Source organism: Anguilla anguilla, chromosome 9 (assembly GCF_013347855.1).
Source record: "Anguilla anguilla isolate fAngAng1 chromosome 9, fAngAng1.pri, whole genome shotgun sequence".
Lineage (NCBI taxonomy): Eukaryota > Metazoa > Chordata > Actinopteri > Anguilliformes > Anguillidae > Anguilla > Anguilla anguilla.
In genome coordinates, this window is record NC_049209.1 from 49,029,394 (window position 1) to 49,052,786 (window position 23,393).

The window sequence follows — 23,393 nt, forward strand, 5'->3', positions numbered from 1 at the left end:
TGTGTGTCAGTTGAGATCACCCCTCTCCTTCCCGGTCTGTCTGTCGCTTACCATGTCTGTCGGTGTTGCAGTGTGCCTCCCCGCCTGCTTGTCCCTTTGTTTGTCTTTGTAGGTCCCCGTGGTGTTCCCGTCTCTGACTCGGTCCGTTTTTTATCAGTCTTGGTCCACCCCTGTGTAGTGTCCTTGCCCCGCTCCATGTAGTGTTGAGTCCGCTCAGTGTCTGTCTTGTGCCCAGTCCTGTGTTGTGTGCGTCTGTTCATGTATGGTCGTGGTGTTGTCTGTTTCGGTCTTTACCCAGTCCAGTTCTCTGGTCTCGTCATGTACCAGTCCGGTGTCGCGTTGTTCCTGTCCAGTGTTTCTGTCTAGTCATGCCCCAGTCCCTGTCCGGTGTGTCTGCCTCGCCCCAGTCCTGTCCGGTGTGCTCCTGAGTTTCCTGCTCCCGAGTCCTGGTCCCAAGTTTCTGTCGAGTCCAGCCCTGAGTCCTGTCCTGTCCAGTCCTGAGTTCCTGTCCTGCCCAGTCCAGTCTTGTTCCTGCCCCTGTCCAGAGTCCGGTCCAGAGTCCTGTTCCTGTGTTCTATCCCTGTCCCTGTCTGGTTCCAGTCCCCTTCCTGTCGAGTCCCGGGTCGGCCTCCTGGGACGTCAGGAGCCGTCCCTTGTGGGTGGGTGGGGGGGGTACTGTCATGGTCCGGTGTTCCTGTCTGCGTGTTTCCTTGTTGGGCCGCCAGATGGCGGCACTTCGGTTTTGTCCTGTTTAATTGTATTATTATTTTCAATTATCCAATTTGTGTTTGCTGCTCGTCTCATTTTCCCTTCCCTCTCTGTGGCCTGATTGTTCATGGTGCCCTCCTGTGTCTCGTCAGTGTCTGTTCTATTTAAGTTTCCCTCTCCCTTGACTCAGGTGCTGGATCCTTGTGATTATGTCTGATTGTATGTGCGTAAGCCTCTGCTCCATGTGTTCCTGCCCATGTCCTGGTTATCTAGTGTTTTTGTAGTTTCTGCATATTCTTTGTTCCTGCGTTTGTAGTTTCCCTTCGTTATTGAAGGTCGCCCTGCGAGGCTTTTTGTTCCCTCTTGTTCCCTCGTTTAAGTAAAGTATTTTGTTCTCCATTTTGAGTTTTGTATTTTTGCCCTCTGCGTTTGGTCCCAAGCCCCCACGCATCCCTGACAGATATACCGCAAACAATAAATTAATGTAGATATGGTCAGGTATTCAACAATACCATTAATTGATAGGAAAATCTACATAAGCTCGGACTAATGAATTAGTCGTTCTCTGTTCCATCAGGTTTCAAAGATACAAAGGTTACAAACAAGCAGTATCTACAAAAAAATGGAAAGGCACCCTCTACTGGCAGCTCATGAGCAGTGATAGCTGAACAGAAGCAGGCTACTCTACTTCTGACAGGGTCACACACAGGGGGATTACCAAGACAAGCAAAGCACCTCTACCATAGCAAATTAACATTTTCTCTCAATTATTCATCTCTAGCAGCAATGAGATTCTTTACATATTTTAACTTCTATTGACGCCTGCTTCACCTGAAACCCTCTTCTGTTTGCCCGTTTGATTGCAGCAGATGCTCTACAAGAGCAGCTCAGAAGAGACCCATAATACCTTAAATGTATTGTTCCTAGTCTGTGATTGGTGGTTTTAATGGGTTGATGTTTGCGGTGTGACAGCATGATGGCATCCATCCTTTGTGTGTAGATACTGCTCCACTGGACTGGCCTCTATTTACACGTTTACAGACAAAGGAAGCAGGATTCAGGAACTACAACACTGGGGAAAATGAGGTCAAAGATAAAAGTGGGCTTTATGGACAAAATTGTACTTATTGTAGGATACATTGTGTTTCAAATGGCAGTCTTATTAAATCCAGCTGAAAAGGGATGGCAGCCTGCTGACTGCCTGTGATGGGGGAAGGGATGAGGTGTGTAATATTGCGTGCAGAGATGTAGACCATGTCATCGTGGCATCTGGCCACTGAAAGTTGCAGAAAAGCTGTAAACTCAATGAATGCTACATTCATTTTTGCCAGGAGCATAAAATCCTGAGCAAGGCTTGTACTGGAATCCTCTGGAATAGTTTTCTCACAGACATTTCATCATGTGCACACTTGAGTTTTAAGTGACACTCATTATGAATAATATAAAATGTAAACCACATGTGTATCATATAAAAATGTAACATACAGTATATTCCATAATCAAGTGGCAACCGGACAACACTGAACAATTGATGGTGCAGTGGTTCATGTTTCTAGAATATAACCTCAAAGAAAAAAGATCAACTATTGAAATTATTTACAATGGATTTATTTGCATTTTACGTTATCACTGTACAGTACCAGTTCTCTTAAAGAAGCACTTTTTGGTGTAGCAATTCTACAGTACATAATTAACAGTAAAATGCACATGGCTAGACTTTCATCTTTTTTTTTTTTTTTAAATCAACGTGTGTATCATAATTTAAACATAGCACCTTTTTTTTTTGTAATCGATCAAACCGGTGGTCGAGATGGAAGGTTCTGGAACCCACCGTTTGCTGCTGGTAAACATGCGCACATGTTCTCCGGCTCATCTCTCTCTCTCCCACTGCTCATTCATGGTCATTCAAAAAAAAAATTTAATTAGATTTCAAGAGTAACTCAGGAGTACATCGTACATATATACAGTCCAACCTCCCCTTCTCCTAAACCCCCGTGGTGGGCGAAGGGGGTGTGGCCAGGGCGGGGCCTAGGGTTGTGCAGAGGTTGCGGGTGCGTCCCGCTTTACTTCACATCGGGTGCGAAGCGCACTACGGTCCCCCCCCTCCGTGGTTCTGGTCCTTCCACCGGTGGTTCTGGTTCTCCTCCAACGGCACCCTGGGGATGATCACTGGGTCCACAAAGCTCGACTTTTGGGCCTCTGGAAAGCAGCGCATAGTTAAATACAAACAAAAAAAGAAAAAAAGAGAGACGAGAGACTAAATATGAAACGTTTTTTTTTTTTTTTTTACGGCACATTTGTGACAAGTTCTGCAGAACGGCCTGTGACTGGCTGGTGCTTTAAGACTCTAGAGGGTCCAGAACTGCACAGAATAGGACAGTGATAGATACCCTTTAACTTCCTGTTCAGGGCCCTTCAGAGATTTCAGGGAGCATATGCTCACAATAATAAATAAATAAATAAATAAATAAATTCTGCAGCTAAAAGGGCACTGTCGCTGTCTCAGAACAGGAGGCCTATGCCCCAGAATATGTTCGTGTCCATCTGTGCTCATGCCATTTCCTGTTTACATATGTTAAACAGGAAGCATCGTAACTGTGTCAAAGGACTGCAGCGCCTCCAGCTTTTATTAGAAATTAAAACTTAGTAAGACTAATTGTTGACAAATCATTCCCCAAAAACCACACCCGTACAGGTAAGCTGGTGCTTCAAAACCAAAGCATCAGCAAATGGTAAGAAAAAAAAAACTGGCTGAAACAAAACCAAAGCATGATTTAAATTTGCAGATTTACGAAAGACAAGAATTTAATAATTTAGGATTTGAAGAGCCAAACGCAAGAGAGGGAAACTGTAAGCCAATTGTCACAGGGCATTCATGCGGCATCACCAGCAATACTGAAGGGAAATATAATCTGAATGAATTAAGTGAATGTTGATAGCAATTGAGCCACTTCACACCAAAAAAATATATAGATTTCACCCAAACACAAGATTTGAGATATGTCATTAGAGGATCTAATTTATACACAAAACCCAAAATTATAACCATATTTATTAATTATGATAAAACTATTCATATTCATATTCAGATTATATTTAATCACATTCAAACAAGACAGGGTCAATCAAACAATATAATTTCAGAAATATAATACTGATATTGAAACGGTCTGCATTTCCATGATTCAGCCGTTAGTTAATCAGCTTTAGCATTTAGCATTTAGCATTTGTTTTCTTCCAGCAGTATTCTTTAATAGCCATGTGACATTATATGCTTGCTTTTGCATGGTTAAGCTACACACTTGCAATGTAGCAGAAACACAGCTTGTCATGTGATTTGCTTATCAGCATGCGCCGTTCAAGACATTTTACGCTTGGCTTTCCCTTGACCTAGTTTTTTGTCATACGCGAGAAAGGCATTTTTACAGAAGGTGGGGGTGATTTCCCAGTGGCACGGCTAACAGTTAACTGCAATTCCCATGATCCCCTCGGAAAGAGGGCGGGGGTAGGAGGGGCAGGAAACTAAAATAGGCAACAACAACAAGAAAAGAAATACCCAGCCACAAGCATTCAGACTAACAATCAAATGTTTCATCAAGGTTCCATATGGAAGAGAAATAGGCTCCAGCAAGGATATGACATCACTGCTCGGATTATAAAAGATTTAGCCTCGGGGCTTCCTGTATCCTGCTAAGTAATTCTGCAATAAAAACTAAAGCAAACAAAGTTACATCGAAATAGCGTGACAATAAAAGTATACTGTTTAAAAAAAAAAAGATTTATCTTAATGCACATTTCAAATTCACACATGAATGTTTTTAAATGATTGGATTACCTTGCATTGGATAGCGTACAGCGCCATAGATGCTGTTTTAACGTCTGAACCCAAACAATGTCTTGGATTGGCTGACAGAGCTGTATGTAGTGTTTTAGCACGACCCTTCAAACGAATCAGAACGTTACTAATTAAACGAAGTTCAATTTATCATGGCACTGTTCTCAAAACAAATGATATGACCCCATCAGATAGCCAATCAGAGAGAGAGAAAGAAAGAGAGCATTGTTTGAAAAACATAGTCCTTCACAACATTTTCACTGAAGTTACATTTGCAGTTACTGAAGGCATCATTATAAATGGCTAGTCAACGAAACACAGCAGATGTTAAATTATTTTATTCTAATATTCTCCATTGAGCTCTTGAATTTGTTGAATTGTCATAATAAGCCAACTTTTTGAAAGTCACCAAAACATTTCATATTTCCAATTTGATCGAGTCTGTCCTCATTTCTTTACATTACTTTCTGTTTTGTTTCCCAACTGAATACTGTGATACTGTGGTGGAATTGTGAGATTCAATTCTGGAATATAGTCCTTTGCATCCTTCCACATGCATATTGCAGGTACCCTGAATATATATTTGACATAAGCCAAATATATGTATATATATTTCCCAGCACTCAATTGGTAACAATATGCAGGCACTTGAAGGATGCTAGAATTTATTCCAGAATGTGTTAGTCGATTTGTGAAAACGTTTGCATATAATTGAATTCATTATCTGAATACAGCAAAAATAAAACTGCTTTCATTTGCACAGTTCTCTTCCATGTGGATATAACCATGTCACCTTCTTCACTAAAGCAAGACTAGGCGATAGAACAAACTTTTGTCACACCTTTCGAAACCCCCTCTTTAATAAAAAGAATCCACACACTCTTTTTTTTTTTACTGCTTTTGAATTTATTAATAATTTCAATAAATAGTAGCAAGCAGAGAACACAACCACGTCACAAGAACTTTTGCAGTACACAACTCCTTTTTATACTTTCTGCTCTTTTTATCTTTTGCTCTTTCCTTTTTTTCGAATCGTTCTCAAAACCCGATAAGAGGGGCGATGGAGATAAGGGGGGGGTGGGGTGGGGGGGAGATATAGCACCAAATTCGGTGTGCTCCGCAAGCTAACATGACCAACCTGACCACGCAGGACAAGCCCAAGGCTGCAAAATATTAATGAGGTGGCCCTCACCCTCCCGAGACAGAACACGCCCACCCCTCGAGCGAGTGGCGGTGGGGGGGGGGGGGGGGGGCGGGGGCAATCCCGCTGGGGGTGCCAGGAGTACACGCACAAAACACGCACACCACACGATGAGACTAAAGACACCCACGCGCACGCGAGATGGAGAGGCAGACTACCATGACGACGGATGACATCACAGACAGGAAGCAAGGGAGCCAATAAAGACCAGGGAACATTTTCCACACAACAGGCGCTCTCCTATTGGGGCCTACCCCACCAGCAGAGCCCGTGATGCTCCAATCAAGCGAAAGCCGTGAAGCACTGTCACTAGCACACTTTTTTATTCTCCCAGAATTCCACGGGGGCTGAGCAGCTTGTGAAGAGGCCGACTGGAAGTTCAGCGCCTTGGGGCGGCCATGTTTAAAGATGCACAGCTTAAGTTTAAACGAACACATCGATGGCAACAAAGCAACATCGTAGGCCTACGAAGGTAAAAACACGCCAAAGCCATGAAGCTAGTCATTTCACTGGTCTGACAACAGCTACAGCTATTCTTTTACTCAGAATCAAGGAAGATTTATTTCATAAATACGCCACCGGCAGTATCTACAGCGATGCATTTGACTCAGTTTCCACCTAAGCCCAGGAGAATGTGAATTTGGTCGAATGCGTTTGCGTTTTTGTTTGCTCAGGAAAAAAAAAAAAAAAACCTTCAAAATCCTCTTCAAATCTCACCCTCGCACTACACATGCAGTTCCCAGAAAAAGCTGTGATCTATGGCCCAAACCATGGGGAGAGCGAGATAGAGAGACACAGAGAGAGAGAGATAGCAGGATAATGCCATGCAGCATGAAGCATCATTATAAACACGTAAACATATAAAGCATTCCATGCTGACAGCATTCAACTTACCACATCAGCAAGGGGGAGCTCAGATAACATAAAAATTAAATTAAATAAAATTCACAAAAGCCATTAGATATGTCATTCGCCCTCCCCCCCCCCCCCCTCCCAATTAAACAGAAGAAAGGAAAACCCCCATCATCATACAAATAATGCATATAAATGAAAACCAGTTCTAACAGAGCACATCTGACTGTGGCTTCTCACAGTTAATCTAGAGACCACAGTGTGTTCATTGTGTGTTTTTTTGTTTTGTTTTTTTTTGGGGGGGGGGGTCCCATCTGCTTGTCCAGAGGGGTCCTCGGGGACAGTCCCCGTAAATCACGTTAGTGAGGACAGACTGTGACTACGACTGCGAGGGCGGCACTGAGGAGGTCCACTGCAGGTTCTGACTGTGCAGCATATGGCCTATGCTGAAGGCCCCTCCCCCCAGCCTGGAATCATCCGATAGCCAAATACCTCATTGCTTACTCTAGCGTTTTTTTCTAAAATGTCAAGCTTAATCACGTCAGTGTAAAAAATGGCCTTGTTGTTGTTTATTATTTATTTTCTCAATTACAATTTCCCTAAAAAATCTACACGCTGCATTTTTCCCCACTTAATTTTCGACGTGCTCATTCTGATCACAGCGTACTCTGACGGGCCCACCTCACGAGAATGACAGAATCTATCACTAATCAAAGGTTCCAAAGGAGGCGGGCACATCCAGTAAGGGCTAATCCTGTTACAGTAACCGAGTTGGTTCCCTGGCAACCAGACCCATGAAAGCTGATATCCTCGATTAGGCCCCGGACCAGCGTGTGACCTTTGGAGCAATTCAATACGGAAAAGGTCCAAAATGCAGATGTAGCCATCATAGGCCATTTAGGGATTAACAATGTCTGAACACTCAAATACTTCACAATAGGCCAAAGGTTTGAATTTAACGGAGCAGTAAATTACACAGTCTGAAGAACTATACATAAAATGCATATTTAGGGCGTGTAGGGAAGACCTGAAAAGCACCAGAGACGTGCCAGTATGCAATGCCTTTTTCACTCTGTCCTCAGTTCAGTGCCTTCAGGTTCGAGAGGGAATAGACAGGAGGCACTGCAGACAGAACAGCTGATCTGGAATCAGCACACTTCCAAACACTTCACATTTATCAAAGCTTTTTTTCCCTACAAATATAAACATCTAACATAAATATGAACATCTTAAAAAAAAAAAAAAAACCTTGCATAAAATTTAAAACAGGATTTAAATCCAGCTGGCTTTTGGTTGTGACAGCGCCCCCTGAGTTTAGGAGGTTCAACTGCAATACAAAAAAAGCAAATTGATAAATACAAACAGAACAATCTGAGCAGGTGCCGCAAGCCAGCCATACAGATCTGCTCGTTGAGAGCTCCATGCAACATCCAATCCTCAATGCAGAGCGTCCATTGGCTAGCGAGTGGGGCGGTAGCCATGGAGACCGTGGAATGAGCGGGGGGTCGGGGGAGGAGGAGGAGGAAGCGGATGCGATGGCGGATGAACGCACTCCCCGCCCCCCCCTTCGTGCTGGGCGAACTGATGCAACGTGCGACAGTGAAGCGATACGTCATGTCAAAAAAATAAATTAATAAACCTGACATTTATCATTCTACGCTCTGATTACAGAGAACTAGGAGACAGACAGAGAGAGAGAGGGAGAGAGGGAGAGAAGGAAGGGGAGAGAGATGGAGAGGAGAGAATGGGAAGGGAAGAGTGGGAGAGAGAGAGATAAGGAGGGAGAGAGATAAGAAAGAGAATGGAAAGAGAGGGGATAGAGGAGAAGGCATAGAGGAGAAAAGAGTGGGAGAGAGAGAGAGAGATAGGAAAGAGAGACAGAGAAAGGGAGGGGAGAGAGGTAGAGAGGGAGACAGATAGGAAATAAAGATAGAGAGACAAGGTTAAGGGGATGAGAACCCTCTAATTAATTTTGCAGCCTTTGTTTTATTTATTTTTTTCCCAGAAGAAGAATAGAAGTGCAATGGTTTTTACTCTTTTGCCTCAGCCAGTTTGTTGTTCATCTCTTTACTTTTCTCCTTGTCCCCCTCCTCTGGTTTGGGCTCTGGCCGGTTTTCCGACGCCTTTTTCTTGGCGCCGCGCACAGACACGGGCTGCTTCTCCTTGGCCTTCTTCGTTGCTTTGCCGTGGCCCGACGACGTCGCCTTTTTGACCTTGGCCCGGGGGACGCTGGGCTTGTCCACCTGAGGAAGTACAACAGGCCCATTTGAATCCCCTGTCCGAGACTCACATGCACCGGCTTTCGAAGACTAGGTTTTTTTGGAATGTTTTTTTTCCAAAATTCTAAGCCGGTGTTCTAGAACTTACCAGTAGTGATTGTGACATCAGCATTAGAATGTTCAGTTCAGAACATTCTAATCACATATCTCTACTCTTACACCTTAATAGGTTTACATTCATTTTCAAGCCAAAGAACATTGTGGGGGTCACTGTAGACCCAGAATCCTCAGTGCCAAGAATGTTCTGGCATCACACAGCTGTCAATCAATTTCAGTACAACAAGGAACAAAGCAATTTCGTTGATACGAGTGCCAAAGAATTGCTTCATTGTAGTTGTAGAGTACAAATGGAAAAAAAAAAAAAATGTGCATACTACTGCAAAACAAACAAAAACTAAAAACATTAAAGGAGAACTCCAGTGATACAGGAATATGGTAGTAACACATCTAAATCCCACATTGCATTTACACATTACAGAACACAGACAGAAAGATCAGCTTTCAGAAATGTGCAGAGAGGTCTAATGATCCTTTGATATAATTGTTGCTCAAGCTGCCACCTACTTATTGTAGCATTAAATCCTTACAGAAATGAAAAATACCAAAAACATATTGAAATAATGCCTACTGTCAAGATACTGCAGTACTCCACAATATATAGCAAATATGAAAATATATGGCTGCTTTCAGATATTGTACCAAACTGCTGTGAAAAATCCAAAAATGTACAATATATTGCAATATATTCCACTACAGATAAATTCATAGATATTGACTGGAGTCGTCCTTTAATTCTCAATGCCATCCCGTGCATGTTAATTAAAAACCGGAATCAATAAATGTGTTAACGATCTCCATGACAATGATTCCCGTATTGAATTATCCCGTGATGTCAGCATGGCAATCAGCAATTAGCGATCAGTCATTTAATCGTGCTTGTTGATTACTTTCATTTTTTGCCACACCTTGATTAGATTCTTTAAATAATTAAGCGACGGTTTCCATCTGGGGTTCCACACGGCATGCGGTTCTCAATAAGTATGAAAAAGCAGGAAAATGCTACGCTTTCTATGCCATAATGATCACTTTATGTTCAAACCCCTGCAAAGCAGGAAGTGACCCCAGGTAGGAGAGTTGTCACATGGGCGATAGCCAATGGGGATACGAATAACCAAACGATATGAAAGCCAATAATGATCATGCACTCATAGAAAACCAGATACGAAAAAGTGCCCAAAAAGGTACAAACGCTTGTCGCTAGAGTGGGGTGGTACTCTATGGGTACATAAACGTATACCCCTAGCCAGCAATACATGATTCATTTGTACCTTTTTTGCATGTAAAAGGTACTTACTAGTACCCAAATAGGATTATATTTTACTTGCAGAGTAATTTTTGGGAAATTTGTTCCTTATACCTCCCCTATACCATTATTTCTGAGAGTGTATCCACAACATATTTTATGTTTCAGTTGGACCAGCCTTGGGCTTGGCCCCTGACTTAGTTTCCAATGAAAAATAAAGTATTTTACCGAATATAATTAAAACAAAAAAAAGTGGTGAGATAACCTGGTCGGAATGTTCCCGGGTGGGCTAAAGCAGGTAATTCCCCATGCCTTAAGGAAGAAGGACAACACACCTGACAGAACAGCGGATCTACAAGCGAGCTGCTGTCAGCCTCAGCAAAGCCCTACAGAGGGGTGAGAGAAGGGGCCCGTATGAAGGGGTGCTGACACACACCGGTCACACACACCCGACACACACCCGACACACACCGGTCACACACACCGGTCACACACACCGGACACACATCGGTCACACATCGGTCACACACCCGACACACACCGACACACACACCGGACACACACCGGTCACACACCGGTCACACACACCGGACACACACCGGTCACACACACCGGTCACACACACCGGTCACACACACCGGACACACATCGGTCACACATCGGTCACACACCCGACACACACCGACACACACACCGGACACACACCGGTCACACACCGGTCACACACACCGGACACACACCGGTCACACACACCGGTCACACAACGTCACACACCCGACACACACCGACACACACACCGACACACACACCGGACACACACCGGTCACACACCCGACACACACCGACACACAACGTCACACACCCGACACACACCGACACACACCCGACACACACCCGACACACACCATCACACACACCGGTCACACACACCGACACACACCCGACACATACCGACACACACCCGACACACACCATCACACACTGACACACACCGTCACACACTGACGCACACTGACACACAACACACTTCGTCCTCGTGTTGTCTTCATGTCTTACACATGCACCCCCCTCCGTCTCCACAGGGTCAAGAGAAATCAGGTTATGCACACATCACATGTCCAACCTTGAGACGTATTATGCAAGTTGCTTTGGAGTTACTTGGAAGTGCATGTTCTTGCTTTGAACTGCAAGTTAGTGAAGGCCTCTATACCCTCCATTTTAAAGCAGACAGGTCATCAGAAAAGCCTATTCGAGATATCCTTTACCGCACGTAACAACAGCCTGGGCCAATCAAATACAGGCAATGAAACTGAACAACACCAAAAATTCCAGGAAGTAAACTGTCCCTTTTAAAATGCTTCAGGTTTTAATCCTCACTCTCAGCCTGGTTCAAGCATGCGTGTCATGGGGTACGACAGCATCGCCCCGTCAGGGATTTTAATCCTCAGGGCAGGAGTCTCGCGCTCCAGCCAAAAAGAACCCCCACACTTCCCTTTCCCACCCGCATTTCGTGCTAAGCTCCAACCGGAGAACAACGCAAACTTTAACGACCTCAGCGGTGAAGAGACAGGGACAGAGCACAGCTACTTCTGGCCTGCAGCGATAACAGGAACATAAGAGGGAACAAACACACTGTTGCTTATATAACTCATGTGAATGCACTTACGTCAGGTTTGCCCAACCCTGTTTCACTCCAAGCCTAACAGAGCGCACTTCATTCAATAGCTAGCTAGATCTCATTGAGCTGTCAATGGAGGACCTTCGGCTTTGAGGAAGTGAGAGGGGCGGGGTGGGGAGGGGGGCGGGGTGGGGGGTGTGGGGTTGGGTTGGGGGCCAGGGTGTGTGTGTGGGGATAGGGAGGGGGGGTCGTGGGTCCCCTACTTTGCTGGCCTCCTTGCAGGGCTCGCTGTAAAGGCTCCGTATCCTCCTGTGGTCCTGGGCTCGGGGGTCCCCGTCCTGCTTGCCCTGCTCGCCCCTGTAGGTGGCGCTGTAGCTGGTCTCCAGGCAGGCCCTCTCGTCGGGGGGGTGGTACTGGAACTTGGCTCGGATGGCCTTGACGGGCTTCACGTCTGTGTAGGCTCTGAATTCGTTCCTGGGAAGAAGGGGCAGAGGTGGCATCATCTCTAACCTGCGAGTTCGAGTACACTCTCAGAACAGCGTTAAAAATGTTTTAAATGATGTTTAAATCAACACATAATGTATCACATAACTCCATGACAAGATAAGGACAACACATTTTGCATTACTTTCAACACAGTCCATTAAAAAGTCCCCCTTCGTGACACATGAATTGTAACACGAAAGTAGTAACTTTAACACGAAACGTGATGAAAGTGACACAGGAAGTGTCTTGGATATTAAACGCATCCTTACTGAGAGTGTAGTTCAAGTTCAAGCAGTTTGTATGAGACAAATTGGAATTTGTAGTCACAAGCCTTGCCTCATTCAAGGACAGGTAAAATATTTAAAACACAAGAACGACTAAGACCACACACATGATCGATGCAGTGCAGCGGTCAATAAAGTGCGGAGGTGGCACATGCATAAGGCGTATCTGAGAGACCTTGTGTGAGGTCACTGCACCCAGCAGCTCAAGGGCTTTAATACATGAGCAGCACTGCTGTACTGAATGGGTCAGCAGTGTGACCTTGAGTGACCTTGGCAGGCGTTCCACACAGCTGTAAAGACACTGCGAGAGGTCATACAGAGTAAGTGCTGTGTACGTTTATTTTTGAACGTAGAAATGTGCAAACAAATGCATTTGCGTGTCTGTCGCATGAAAACAGGACTTCGGTAGAACTGGCCATCGTATTGTTTTCTGTGGTTAGCATGAAGATCCGCAGATACAAGGAACGTGACCTTGCGGCCAATAAATGTGAGTGTGTGTGAGAGAGTGAGAGTGTGTGTGTGTGTGTGTGTTTTGTTTGGTGGGTGGTTGTTTATTGATTGCATTTAGTGCTCTCACATTTTGTGACTGCTCTGAAAATCACAATCATTTTAAGGCTGACTATTTAACAAATTACAGTGGGCTAAAATGAAATGTGTACAATTTTTTTACACTAGCAACACAAGAAATAGCAACATAATTTAATTTATTTGAAAACAAAAAAAACTGCACAAGAGCATTCTTTCAGCATGGCTCATCATTCTGTAGTATTGCACTGAAGCTATGAATACATGCGGCCACTGCATAAATCACCTGTGATTTCTGTTGCGCTGGTACAATCATTTTTGCCTATGCAGGGCGCATTCGTGCAGCACAGTCTGCGCATCACCGCTGCAAAAACAGATGACTCCTCAGGTTTGACGTAGGGAAGGACAGAGGGACCGCTTGGACACGCCCACATTCCGGTAAGCCCCACCCACCTCCAGCACAGTCTGTATATTAAGCCCCTCCCCCCACACAAGTTCCTGGTACCAACCACACAAGTTTGTACTGACCTTGCGGCTGTGCGACAGCACACATTCTCATTCCATCTCAGCCCCGCCCCCATCCCCCACCCCGCAAGTCACATGCCCAAAATCTAGGCAGCATTAAAAAAAAAATCATAAAAAAAAAAAAGATTATCCTCTTTGAGTTCCTTTATCACCTCTGTCAGTGATGCGTGCTACTACACTACAGTGATTAGGTAACACTATTACCGTGACGACCGCGTCCGGGGCAACCCACAGCACCACAGACCCATTACTGGAATTAGGCTGACGGTTAAGCCCACATAAAAGCTTCAAGTCAATTGCCCGTCCAGTGGAAACATTTGCTGTCGATCGATACCCAGAAAACTAGACCAGCAGCTTATAAAACGTTAGGTAAATGTTTTGCCCTTCTTTTACGAAAAAAAGAAGGAGAAAGTGATCTCTTTTGCTCTTGCTTCTAATGATATTTTCTATCCGTCATTCCCTGACAACCCCTGGAACAGAAGACTTCTGCTCAAACACATCCATCCAGTGTTCCTGGTTCACTGACAGGGAGCCAACAGGGAGCAAATATGCAAATGAATAATATGCAAAATAATATCCTTTCTCCATCTAATTAGCTGCATAATAGTGTCCTGTACCACGATACCACTTATATGGTAGACCATGGGAGATTTCCCCAGAAACTGCAAGATTGATGGAGAGAGCAGACTACACAGAAAGGTCTACAGTATTCATCTGAAACAGCAGTGTGGGCAAAATGAAACCGTTCAGACATAACCCTGATCCACACAAGTTGTAAGCAGTGCACATTTAAAATGGCACTGCGTTACGTCACAATGTTTGTAAAACACAGCTTGACGTCCTTTTTAGACACTTAGAATAAGTGCAACAGCAGCGGGTAATTTTTATCATGGAAGTCTTTGAGTTAAACAGAGGTTGCGTATGATTTTAACGTTGCTAATTGGTGGATGCTGAGGTGGACTCGTGTGCTAAAGCAAATGTCAACAGCCTGCAACACAACAGACACAGCCTTTTTAAACTACAGTATCGATGTTTCATATTTTTGTTCCTAGAAGTCAATACCTGCAGTCCCACGCACATTTTAAATGCCAAACTACTGGCTTCTCTAAGAACCATTATCATTGCTCTGTAACATCTGCACTGTCATTGTATTTCACAACTGAGGCTGCCCAGATAGCAGAATATTCCAGGTCAAATACAGTTGAGTTTAGGCACTTAAAGGTCAGCAATGGCAATGGCAAGTGTACCCAAATGCGACCAACCACATGTAAGGTTTCTGTGACACTGCAATTTTGGGACCAAAATGGCCCAGCTGAACCCAGCTGCATTAAATGTTTATCACGGCGTTAGGATTCTGAGCCAGACGTGACCCAAACGCGTATCGCACCCGAGCCGCGGTCTCACAGAGGTTGAGTCGCGGTCGCGTTCCCTGCGGCCGGACTCGGACGGGTTCGCCGCCGTACATTCCATGGCGGTACGCGGAGAGGCTGAAGCGGTAAGTGTGGGCCGGGTCCCGGGACATTACTCACCAGCTATCCGGGTGAATAAACAGCCCACCTCCCTGACAGCGCACATCTATTATTGAGCAACGCTTTCGGAGAAGAGAACCCTTCTGGGGGAAACTCTCACGTTCGGGGGTGGAGCTCTGTAGGGGTTCGGTAAGGCCGAGCTGTGCTGAGTGCAGACGGGAGTGTGATCAGACGATCTCCTGAGACAGCACAACGAACAGAGTGTGTGGTGCTGGGCAGATTACACTACACACCAGCACTGAGAGCCCCCAAGGTCAACCCTCCGAGCTCATTTAACACCTGAAATCCAGACATGGAACATACTGCAATATACTGTAAATATATCTGAAAACATGATAAATATAGGCAACGGCTATATAATATATTGCAACATACGTGAAGGGACATGATGAGGAGAACAGACCATTCAACCCAACTTGGCTCATCATTTATTTTTTGAACAGGTGCACAATAATTTGCACACAATTATTCGTATATTCGCCACATATTGTGAAGCACTGCAATATCTTAATATATTCTATTGCAATACGCATATATTCAGTAAAATTTATTTCCTTAATGGACTGCACTGTGTACCATCAATAAGAACGCTGCCTTTAGCTGTTTGCGCAGAGAACGCCGAAGAAATGGTAGTCCTTCATCCGCTGCGCAGAAGACAATTTATATACTGCTGACAGCCGTTATTCTGTGCAACCGAAGCGCACCTGTGGGCACGGGAAGCGGCGAGGTCAGCTGATACGGCAGTCAAAGGCACGGCGTGGAGCGCCGGAGCATCCTTCTAGCGGGAGTAACACAGGCTTACGCTCGGCTGTCAAACACTGACGCATAGCCGAGCAGTACCGTAGCGGTCTTGGCGGGGTACTGACGGCCAGCCCAACCGTCGGAACGGTCACACGGTTTCCACGGGTTACGAGAAGTCCGTCTGCGCGATCGCGTAGCCACTGGCTACGAAGAGTCTTTAAGGAAAAGGTTTTTACGCTCCCCCTTCAACCCGAATTAAATTCGGAATGGGGGTGATGGAGACCTCTTGCACTGCACTTACTGTATCGCTCAGATCTCACGCTGAGGCCCCAGCTCATTATTTATTAAAGTCATTTCTTATATCAAGGGCTGGTGGGAAAATCAGGGGGGTTAAAAGAGAAATGAAAAAAAGAGGAGGGAATACAAAGGTGTTACTGTTGCGGAGAGCGGTGACCTGCTGGACTCGGACACCATAGCTGCCTCGTGTGAAAACACAAAACTCTGAAGACGGCTGTTCTCACCAGCCTCTTTTTTATCCCGAGATTCACATGGACGTGGCTTCCCTCTGGCTTAATAAAAAGAAAAACCACACTAACAAAGCAGCACGGATACAGCTCTTCAGAACACTTCGAAGGGATTGGTTGTGAAGGCGCTGCTGCGCAAGAGAAATATATATATATATACGACAAAACGACAAAATATTACACATCGTGCCTCGTTAAGCCATTCACCGCGGCTCGTCTCTCATCCCCGTCACTGCATAATGGGGCTGAATGCAGTCGCTGGCTCGCTTTCAAAATGCGGAGATGACATGTGCGCTAAATCAACAGCGCTAACGTCCTCTCTTTGTTTCCGTCACGCGGCTCTTTCTTACCACCACTCAGGAAGAGAACGCCCGTGAACAGGCTTCCCAGGTACACCGAGGAGCCAGAAACTACCGTAGACCCCGTCATAATCCTGTGCGGGGTGCGCCATTGCAGAGAAAAGGACAATTATGAGGTCCTGTACTCTTCCGTGGCTTGCATGAAACATCCAGTGAACAATGAAGGGCTTTACAGTTAAAAACATCCCTTTAGAAAAACGACTGTAATTGGAGAATTAATTAAAACAGGGCCAAACAGAAACTAAAGGGATACACATGAACTGGGAAAGTAATCCCCCAGTAACACTTTATGTACAGTAGCATGCCATTCTAAAGTAATATGGCATTTCATGTTTTGTGAAAATATCACAAATGCCTTTGAGGGTCTAGGAACCATGCGTAATCCTGGTGTACATGTCTCAACACCTTTTTTTTTTTTAAATTATAAATGTTAAGTTTAAACGTCTTTAAAATTATTTCAAATGCAGTTCTGCCACACGTGTTCTCAAAAACTCAAATATATTTTCAGATACCTTTCAATGTCTTTAATGTGTCTGCAAACAAATTTAAAATAAATTAAAGTTGCATTTCAAATAATTGCATCATGAAATGAATCACTGATTGTACGGGTCCATGAGCAGAGAAACAAGTGAATCTGCATGTGAACAGGTTCGTGCAAAGGCAAGAACCAGTGCACTGCACCACACCACAAACTCAAAGACTTTTACATTTACCCAAGGAACTCAGGATTACACACGTTAGTTATAGGATGGATTCTGCGGCCACAAATATGTTCAACCCTTGCCATTTACGGTTTTAATTGCGAAATGTTTCGCAACTGCACCGCCACAGCACTCATAAAACTTACTGAACTTATTCCAAACCGACAGACTAAATTATGTAACATTTACTACGATCTGAATAGGCTTTATATAAGTGTGCGACGGGTGCTATTTAACAGAACTATTTAACAGAACCCCATTTATTGGCCGTTTTTCATATTGTCAAGTCAATGACTGAGAACACTACGAACAAAGGACTTTTTAATATCACCCATAAAACGAGGTGCGCACAGTGGAGCACATCCCAGATTCATCTAGTTTCATTTTCGGGAAAACAACCCCGGCGACAGCGCAATGTGAAACCCTTCACATTACAGCGTTACAAATGGCTCCACTATTCCCAAAAGAAAGATACAGGCCACATTACTGATGAATCCACCGACTTCTTTCAAAGCACACACACACACACACGGCGCGTGCACACGCACGCACGCAACAGGCCATCTCCCATTAATCTTATTTATAACTCGATCATACATTGGGTAAACTAGGATGTGCCCTCCTCTGGTCTGTAGCCATACGTATTTATCTCCAGACACAGCTCTCCATATATAACCCTAATTATGCTACCTAAAACCATACAGGTCTTCAATCACATGTTACTTAAACCACAAAATTTCCAATGCGCATTTAGCATTATGGCGTTGCTTGATGTAGCGGTTGCTACTAGCAGTTGCGACATTAATAACTTGATATCCTCTTAATATTGATATCCTCTTGATATCCTTTTTGGACGGACTGTTCCCTTATTCCCTCTGGATAAGAGTGCCTAAACGAAAACGTAATGAAACAGGACAGAGGAAAAGACATCTGTTTGTTAGGAGGAGCCCCGGTAGCAGTGAGTTTGCACCATGTTTACCAGGTATACACCGGTCGGGACAATAAAGCGCCTCATTGAACAGAACCAAAAATAGCCCAAAGTCAAAAACACAGTACGCCAGCCGTGACACTGCCTCCTTTCTTTGGCGAATAAATCGCGTTTTAACGCGTGACCGCGGAGACAAAACGCAGAGGCTGTGGACCCGCGCCAACCTTTCCCCCCGAGTGACGGCGCCCGTCAGTGAATAAACAGCGTGGTGGAGAGTCAGTTCCAGTCGCCGTGCAGACAATCAAAGGGCGGAGAGCACAATGGCTTGCCAAAGAGCAACAGTGACGGGCAGCAGGCGAACAGCTTGCGAATGTACCAGTGTGTCACCGTGCAGTCCGGGACACGCTAGTAATAAGAATGAAAGAGGCGCAAGGCCACCGTAGACCTAATGAATCGACCTTAATGTGAATGGGGGTGGGTGGGGGGGGGATAAAGATGGCTGCTTTGGCTCCGCGTTCTTCAACCCACCCCCCTATAAGAAAAATGCAGAAGTCATTTTCAGGATGTTCAGTTCACTAACCTTACCAATGTTCTGTTTTTTTTAATACAGCCTTTCCACTTCCCAGTGTCTTATTGCTGGGACATCCTCATTGTGCTCCAAATAAAAGAAGATAAAATGAAAAAAAAACAAAAAAAACAATCACTCTGGTTATAAGTATAGAAGAAGAGTGACAACTGGGATAAAAGGTTCTCCAGTAGCTATTCTTCAGTTCTGACACTGTTGTCAGTGTTATTTTGAAGGCTGTGCATCATATGGAGGGCGGGGAGGGGGGGGGGGGGTGAAGTAACAATGAGGGGTATAACAGGTACAGTGCCTTTGGGATTTTACTTAATGGCCTTTGAGGTTCTTGTAAGCTCGCCTTTGTCACGGAGATCTATACGAGATGCAAATGAAAACACTCCGAACCCTGTCCTTATTTAGAAAAGGGATTACTCTCATCACTCTCCCAGCTGAGATCTGAACATGAGCTGCCTCACAAGTGGTATAGGGCAAGAAAAGGCTTTCAGTTTAACGTTTTTTTTAAACATCATTGAAATGGGGAAATAAAAGCCCCTCAAACGTGCTCGCTCCACACACAGTCAGGGGGCCGCACGCCGGACTCCGCCCCCTTGCTCGTTTGGCCTGGGCTTAACCTGCCCCCCCCCCCCCCCCCCCCCCCCTTCCCCCATCCCTACTCGCGGAGCTGGAGCTGGGCCCATACTGCATGTCCCCGGGAGACATCAGCCGCGCTCTGCCGGGTCATCAACCCACCACCGACCGGCTCCGACGTTTCACCGCACAGAGAAAGCCGCCAGAGCCCGTTCGCGAGCCGCGGTAGTGCCGCCGTTTTGCATTCACGACTGACCCTCGTTAATCTAGGTGAATATAGCACACCGTACTTAGTGTTTCTGATAAAAAATGCTGAGAACTTCTATTAATCGTTATGCTCTTCTTCACCATGCATATACGTTATGATCAAGGGGATCATAAATATATATATGTAAATGTGTTACCATATATGATTCATTTGGAAAATGCACTGTGAAACATCTATAGAACAAACAAACTTTTTGGTATAGTTGGAATGACATTTTTGTCGGTAAATGTTTTCGCTGCATGTAGAAAAGCAGGTGTATCTCCCCCTCTGACCTCTCTTTATTCTTTTTTATAAAAAGTTTGAATCACATTTCACAACTTGCAAGATAATTTGTCAGTTAAACTTAGCCATCATTGAAATTCTCACTGAAATTTTTAGTTTCCTCACAGGAAAACTGAAAACAGCACTTAATTTCTTCATTCAAACCTCATTAACACGTGCTTTGTTGCAGGCCTTGCTCTTAACACCATTATAATTACCCTCCAGACTAAACAAACTGGAACATAAAATTCATGTTTTACTTTAAATGGAAAGCGTCAATCGATAGCAACGCACCTTAAGACCCCTGGGCCAGGACTTGATGAAGGTCAGACGTGTTTTAGGGTTATTCTTTATTGATTTGCCATATTCTGGTCCTAGAACGGGCTTGGGGGACTGTTACCATGGATTTATCGCTGTTTTCTTGACCTTCACATGCAGGACTACTAAAGATGGACTCCCAACAGATCAGGAGTCTGATGAAGATAAATACTGGCAGGTAAACTCTGACTTATATCATGTGCATATATGTATGCATTTAACTTGATATTTCGTATTAAAATGGTGTTTTAAAAAGCTTTTAGGACTTAACATCTGAAAACAAATGTAGTTCTGAATTTCAAATGAATAGTTTCAGCCCGGTGCAAATAATATTGAGCAGAAAGACTGTAAAGTGTGCAGTAAACCTTCCACGAACGTCACAACCTTTAGATCGTACCAACGCAAGTTTACGCAGAATTAAAGAGACTACAGCAACTAAGCAGGAAACGAGGCCTTACCTATACGAGCTCCCAGTGCTAACTTCCTTTTTTATCTGCCGATTCACCGCGTCCGCGGCGGCCCTCCCTTTGCCCTCTACGGGGACATCTTGAGGCTGCGCGTCCGTTTTGATTCCCGCCGCAGTTACAACTACCTTCTCCTCTGTAGTTTTCTTTCCGTGTCTCTTTTTCCTCTCACCGGACATAATCTCCTTCTCTTGCACCTTGTCGGCGATTTCGCTTTTCTCCACCCCGCTGTCGACTTCCGCGGGCGCCTGGGCATGCTTGGATCTCTGTGCAGCTCGGTCGTCGGGCGCAGAAATCACGGGGCTCGGTTTGGGAATCCAAGGATGGTCACCCCTTCTCGGAATAGGCCACGGCTTGTAATCTTTCTGATACTGCGTCTCGTTGTTAAACGGGGTCTCGGAAACGTGATATTCGTTCTTGGGTTTGCAACTAGGCTCGGGACGTACTTTCCAGTGTTTGAAGTCCTGGCGCATCACCGATGAGCCCGAGCACTCGTCGGGCGCAGCGGTACCCGTCGCGGGCGCCGCCTTGGCTACTGCCTCCTGGTCGCTATGGGACGGCTGCGTTTCTATGGCGACTGCGCTCGCCCGCGCCTGGGGATGCGGCGGCTGCTTTTGCTGGTGGTGCAAAGTGAGGTGCTGCATTTCGGACACATCGGAATACTTGGTGAAAACCAAAGGCACCGCAATGTCAGCTTTGTCAAACTGGTTCCAAAAGCGGGCCATGCAGCAAGCCCGGGAGATGCACGGCCACGCCATGATTATGGCGTTTAATTAAACCAGCAAAAATAGCCTATATCGCTTTTAATTAATTTTTCAAATCCAAGATCAAAATTCGGGAAATTGTTCACTATCCTCACACCTCTGTGGTCCCAAACTGTCCACCAATGGGTTAAAAAAATATGTCCGCGAAGCTGGATCTTGAAATCAAGTTTATTTTATATTGCCCCAGAACGACAGACTATGGTTCCATGGCGGATCAAAGGAGTGGTGAAACAAAAACGGAAATATTTCCCCAGTTTGTCGAATTTCGGTTTCTTCAAACGTCCTCAGATCTCACAGTCCGCGCTCGGATGTCTTGCACATTACGCTGCGAGTGGGAAAAAAAGGATAACACTGCAAGAATAGGACCCCGCCCGCTTCGCTTCAGCATCCCCAGGAGAAGATGCTCGGTATCTGAGCAGTGAAATATCACCTGGTCTCTTTCATCGTCGCGCAGCCTGCAGTGGGAGGACGCGCGCGGACGTTCCACCACTCGCTGTTCGGCAACTGCGCCACGTGATACACTCGTCAAATCGCGTGTTTGATTTAAAAGCGCACGGAAAAAATTTTCAGGCTGAAACCAGCAATAACAGTAAATATCTTGAACATACCAAAATGTTAATGTAAACTATGCTATTTTTAAACGAGTTTACCATGAAGCTTGTAATACAGTGTTCAAGTCAGTTCGTGCACCATATAATAATAATAATAATAATAATAATATTTCTATATAGACCAAAAATGCCATTGTTTTGTGAAAATCTTAAATGAATTAAATTCAGTTAATTTCACAAATTGTCTGAACTGATATGAAACTCATGAAATTGTGTGGTTCAGGTCTTTTATGTCAAACCACCCCCCCCCCCCCCCACCCATCTTCTCTGCAATTCCAGGCATGTGGTTATATATCAGTCTATTCCTAACTTTTCCTTACATTTAGCATAATATTTTGAATTATAGGCTGGTAGGAATATTTGCAGAAATAACGAAAAATGAAAGAATTTGAGGGACCCTGGCTCAAGTAGTTTTTTTTTGGAGACATTAAGGTTTCACTGAAGTCATGTGAAAACAATGCAGTTTGTTAATTTATCTTGCTTATTTACGGAGGCACAAGGCACAAGCGTGTGTCTCAGATAACAAGAGAAAGATTTTGTTTCACCTGAGATATTCTTCCACTGAAAGAACATGATCTTGCATCTTATCTACACTTATGATGATGAAGATACTGTAAGAGGTCCCAAGGCTACAATTCTAGGGGAAAAGGGAGCTATTGAAGTAGTGCTGTGGGTGTTCTTGTGATTGTATGTGCAGATTTCCCCTTCAGCGCTAGCTGACATCTATGGTTCAGAGAATGAGCCTCGCATAGATTTTTTAAACAAAATATAATAGACATTTTAACACATGTTCCTGAGGGCATACTGCACATGTTAACAAAATGAGGTACTCAATATACGCATTAAAGTAAAATGAGTGAACTAACGATGGTTTTAACAAAACGGGAGACTTTCTCTAATTAAGGGACCAATGGTTGATTTATTAACATGATTGGAATGTACAGTAGACCAGATTGTAGACAGAATGACTAAGTGGTTTTTCCAAACAATTTTTTTAACCCAGATTTTTTTGTTATTTCTTAATTTAGAATGTCCAAATGTTCTTCTGGGCTGGTCTCACTGCTCCAACCCCCTCCAAAGCCCAAATAAGGAAGAAAATAGACAAGGAGGCACTGTTCACCAAAATGGCTGCTTCTTTGCAAAAGCTGCACAATCACTG

The 23,393-nt window shown here is 44.6% G+C and overlaps 1 protein-coding gene across 6 annotated transcripts; it reads right to left on the bottom strand.

The window, feature by feature from the left end:
• Positions 1 to 2,294: 2,294 nt before the first annotated feature.
• On the bottom strand, positions 2,295 to 22,096 carry map6a (microtubule-associated protein 6a). Of its 6 annotated transcripts, XM_035435315.1 has the most exons (6): positions 20,854 to 22,096; positions 12,060 to 12,270; positions 10,514 to 10,564; positions 8,631 to 8,839; positions 4,544 to 4,648; positions 2,295 to 2,907 (listed from the first exon to the last, which is right to left on the bottom strand). In XM_035435315.1, exons 1-6 carry the CDS (start codon positions 21,615 to 21,617, stop codon positions 2,772 to 2,774), a joined length of 1,476 nt encoding a protein of 491 aa, XP_035291206.1. In that variant the 5' UTR covers positions 21,618 to 22,096; the 3' UTR covers positions 2,295 to 2,771. The 6 variants fall into 6 exon arrangements, with proteins under 6 accessions (XP_035291206.1, XP_035291209.1, XP_035291208.1 ...); XM_035435318.1 differs by lacking the exon at positions 4,544 to 4,648 and having other exon boundaries at positions 8,668 to 8,839; positions 20,854 to 22,095; XM_035435317.1 differs by lacking the exon at positions 4,544 to 4,648 and having other exon boundaries at positions 20,854 to 22,094.
• Between the last annotated feature and the right edge of the window lie 1,297 nt (positions 22,097 to 23,393).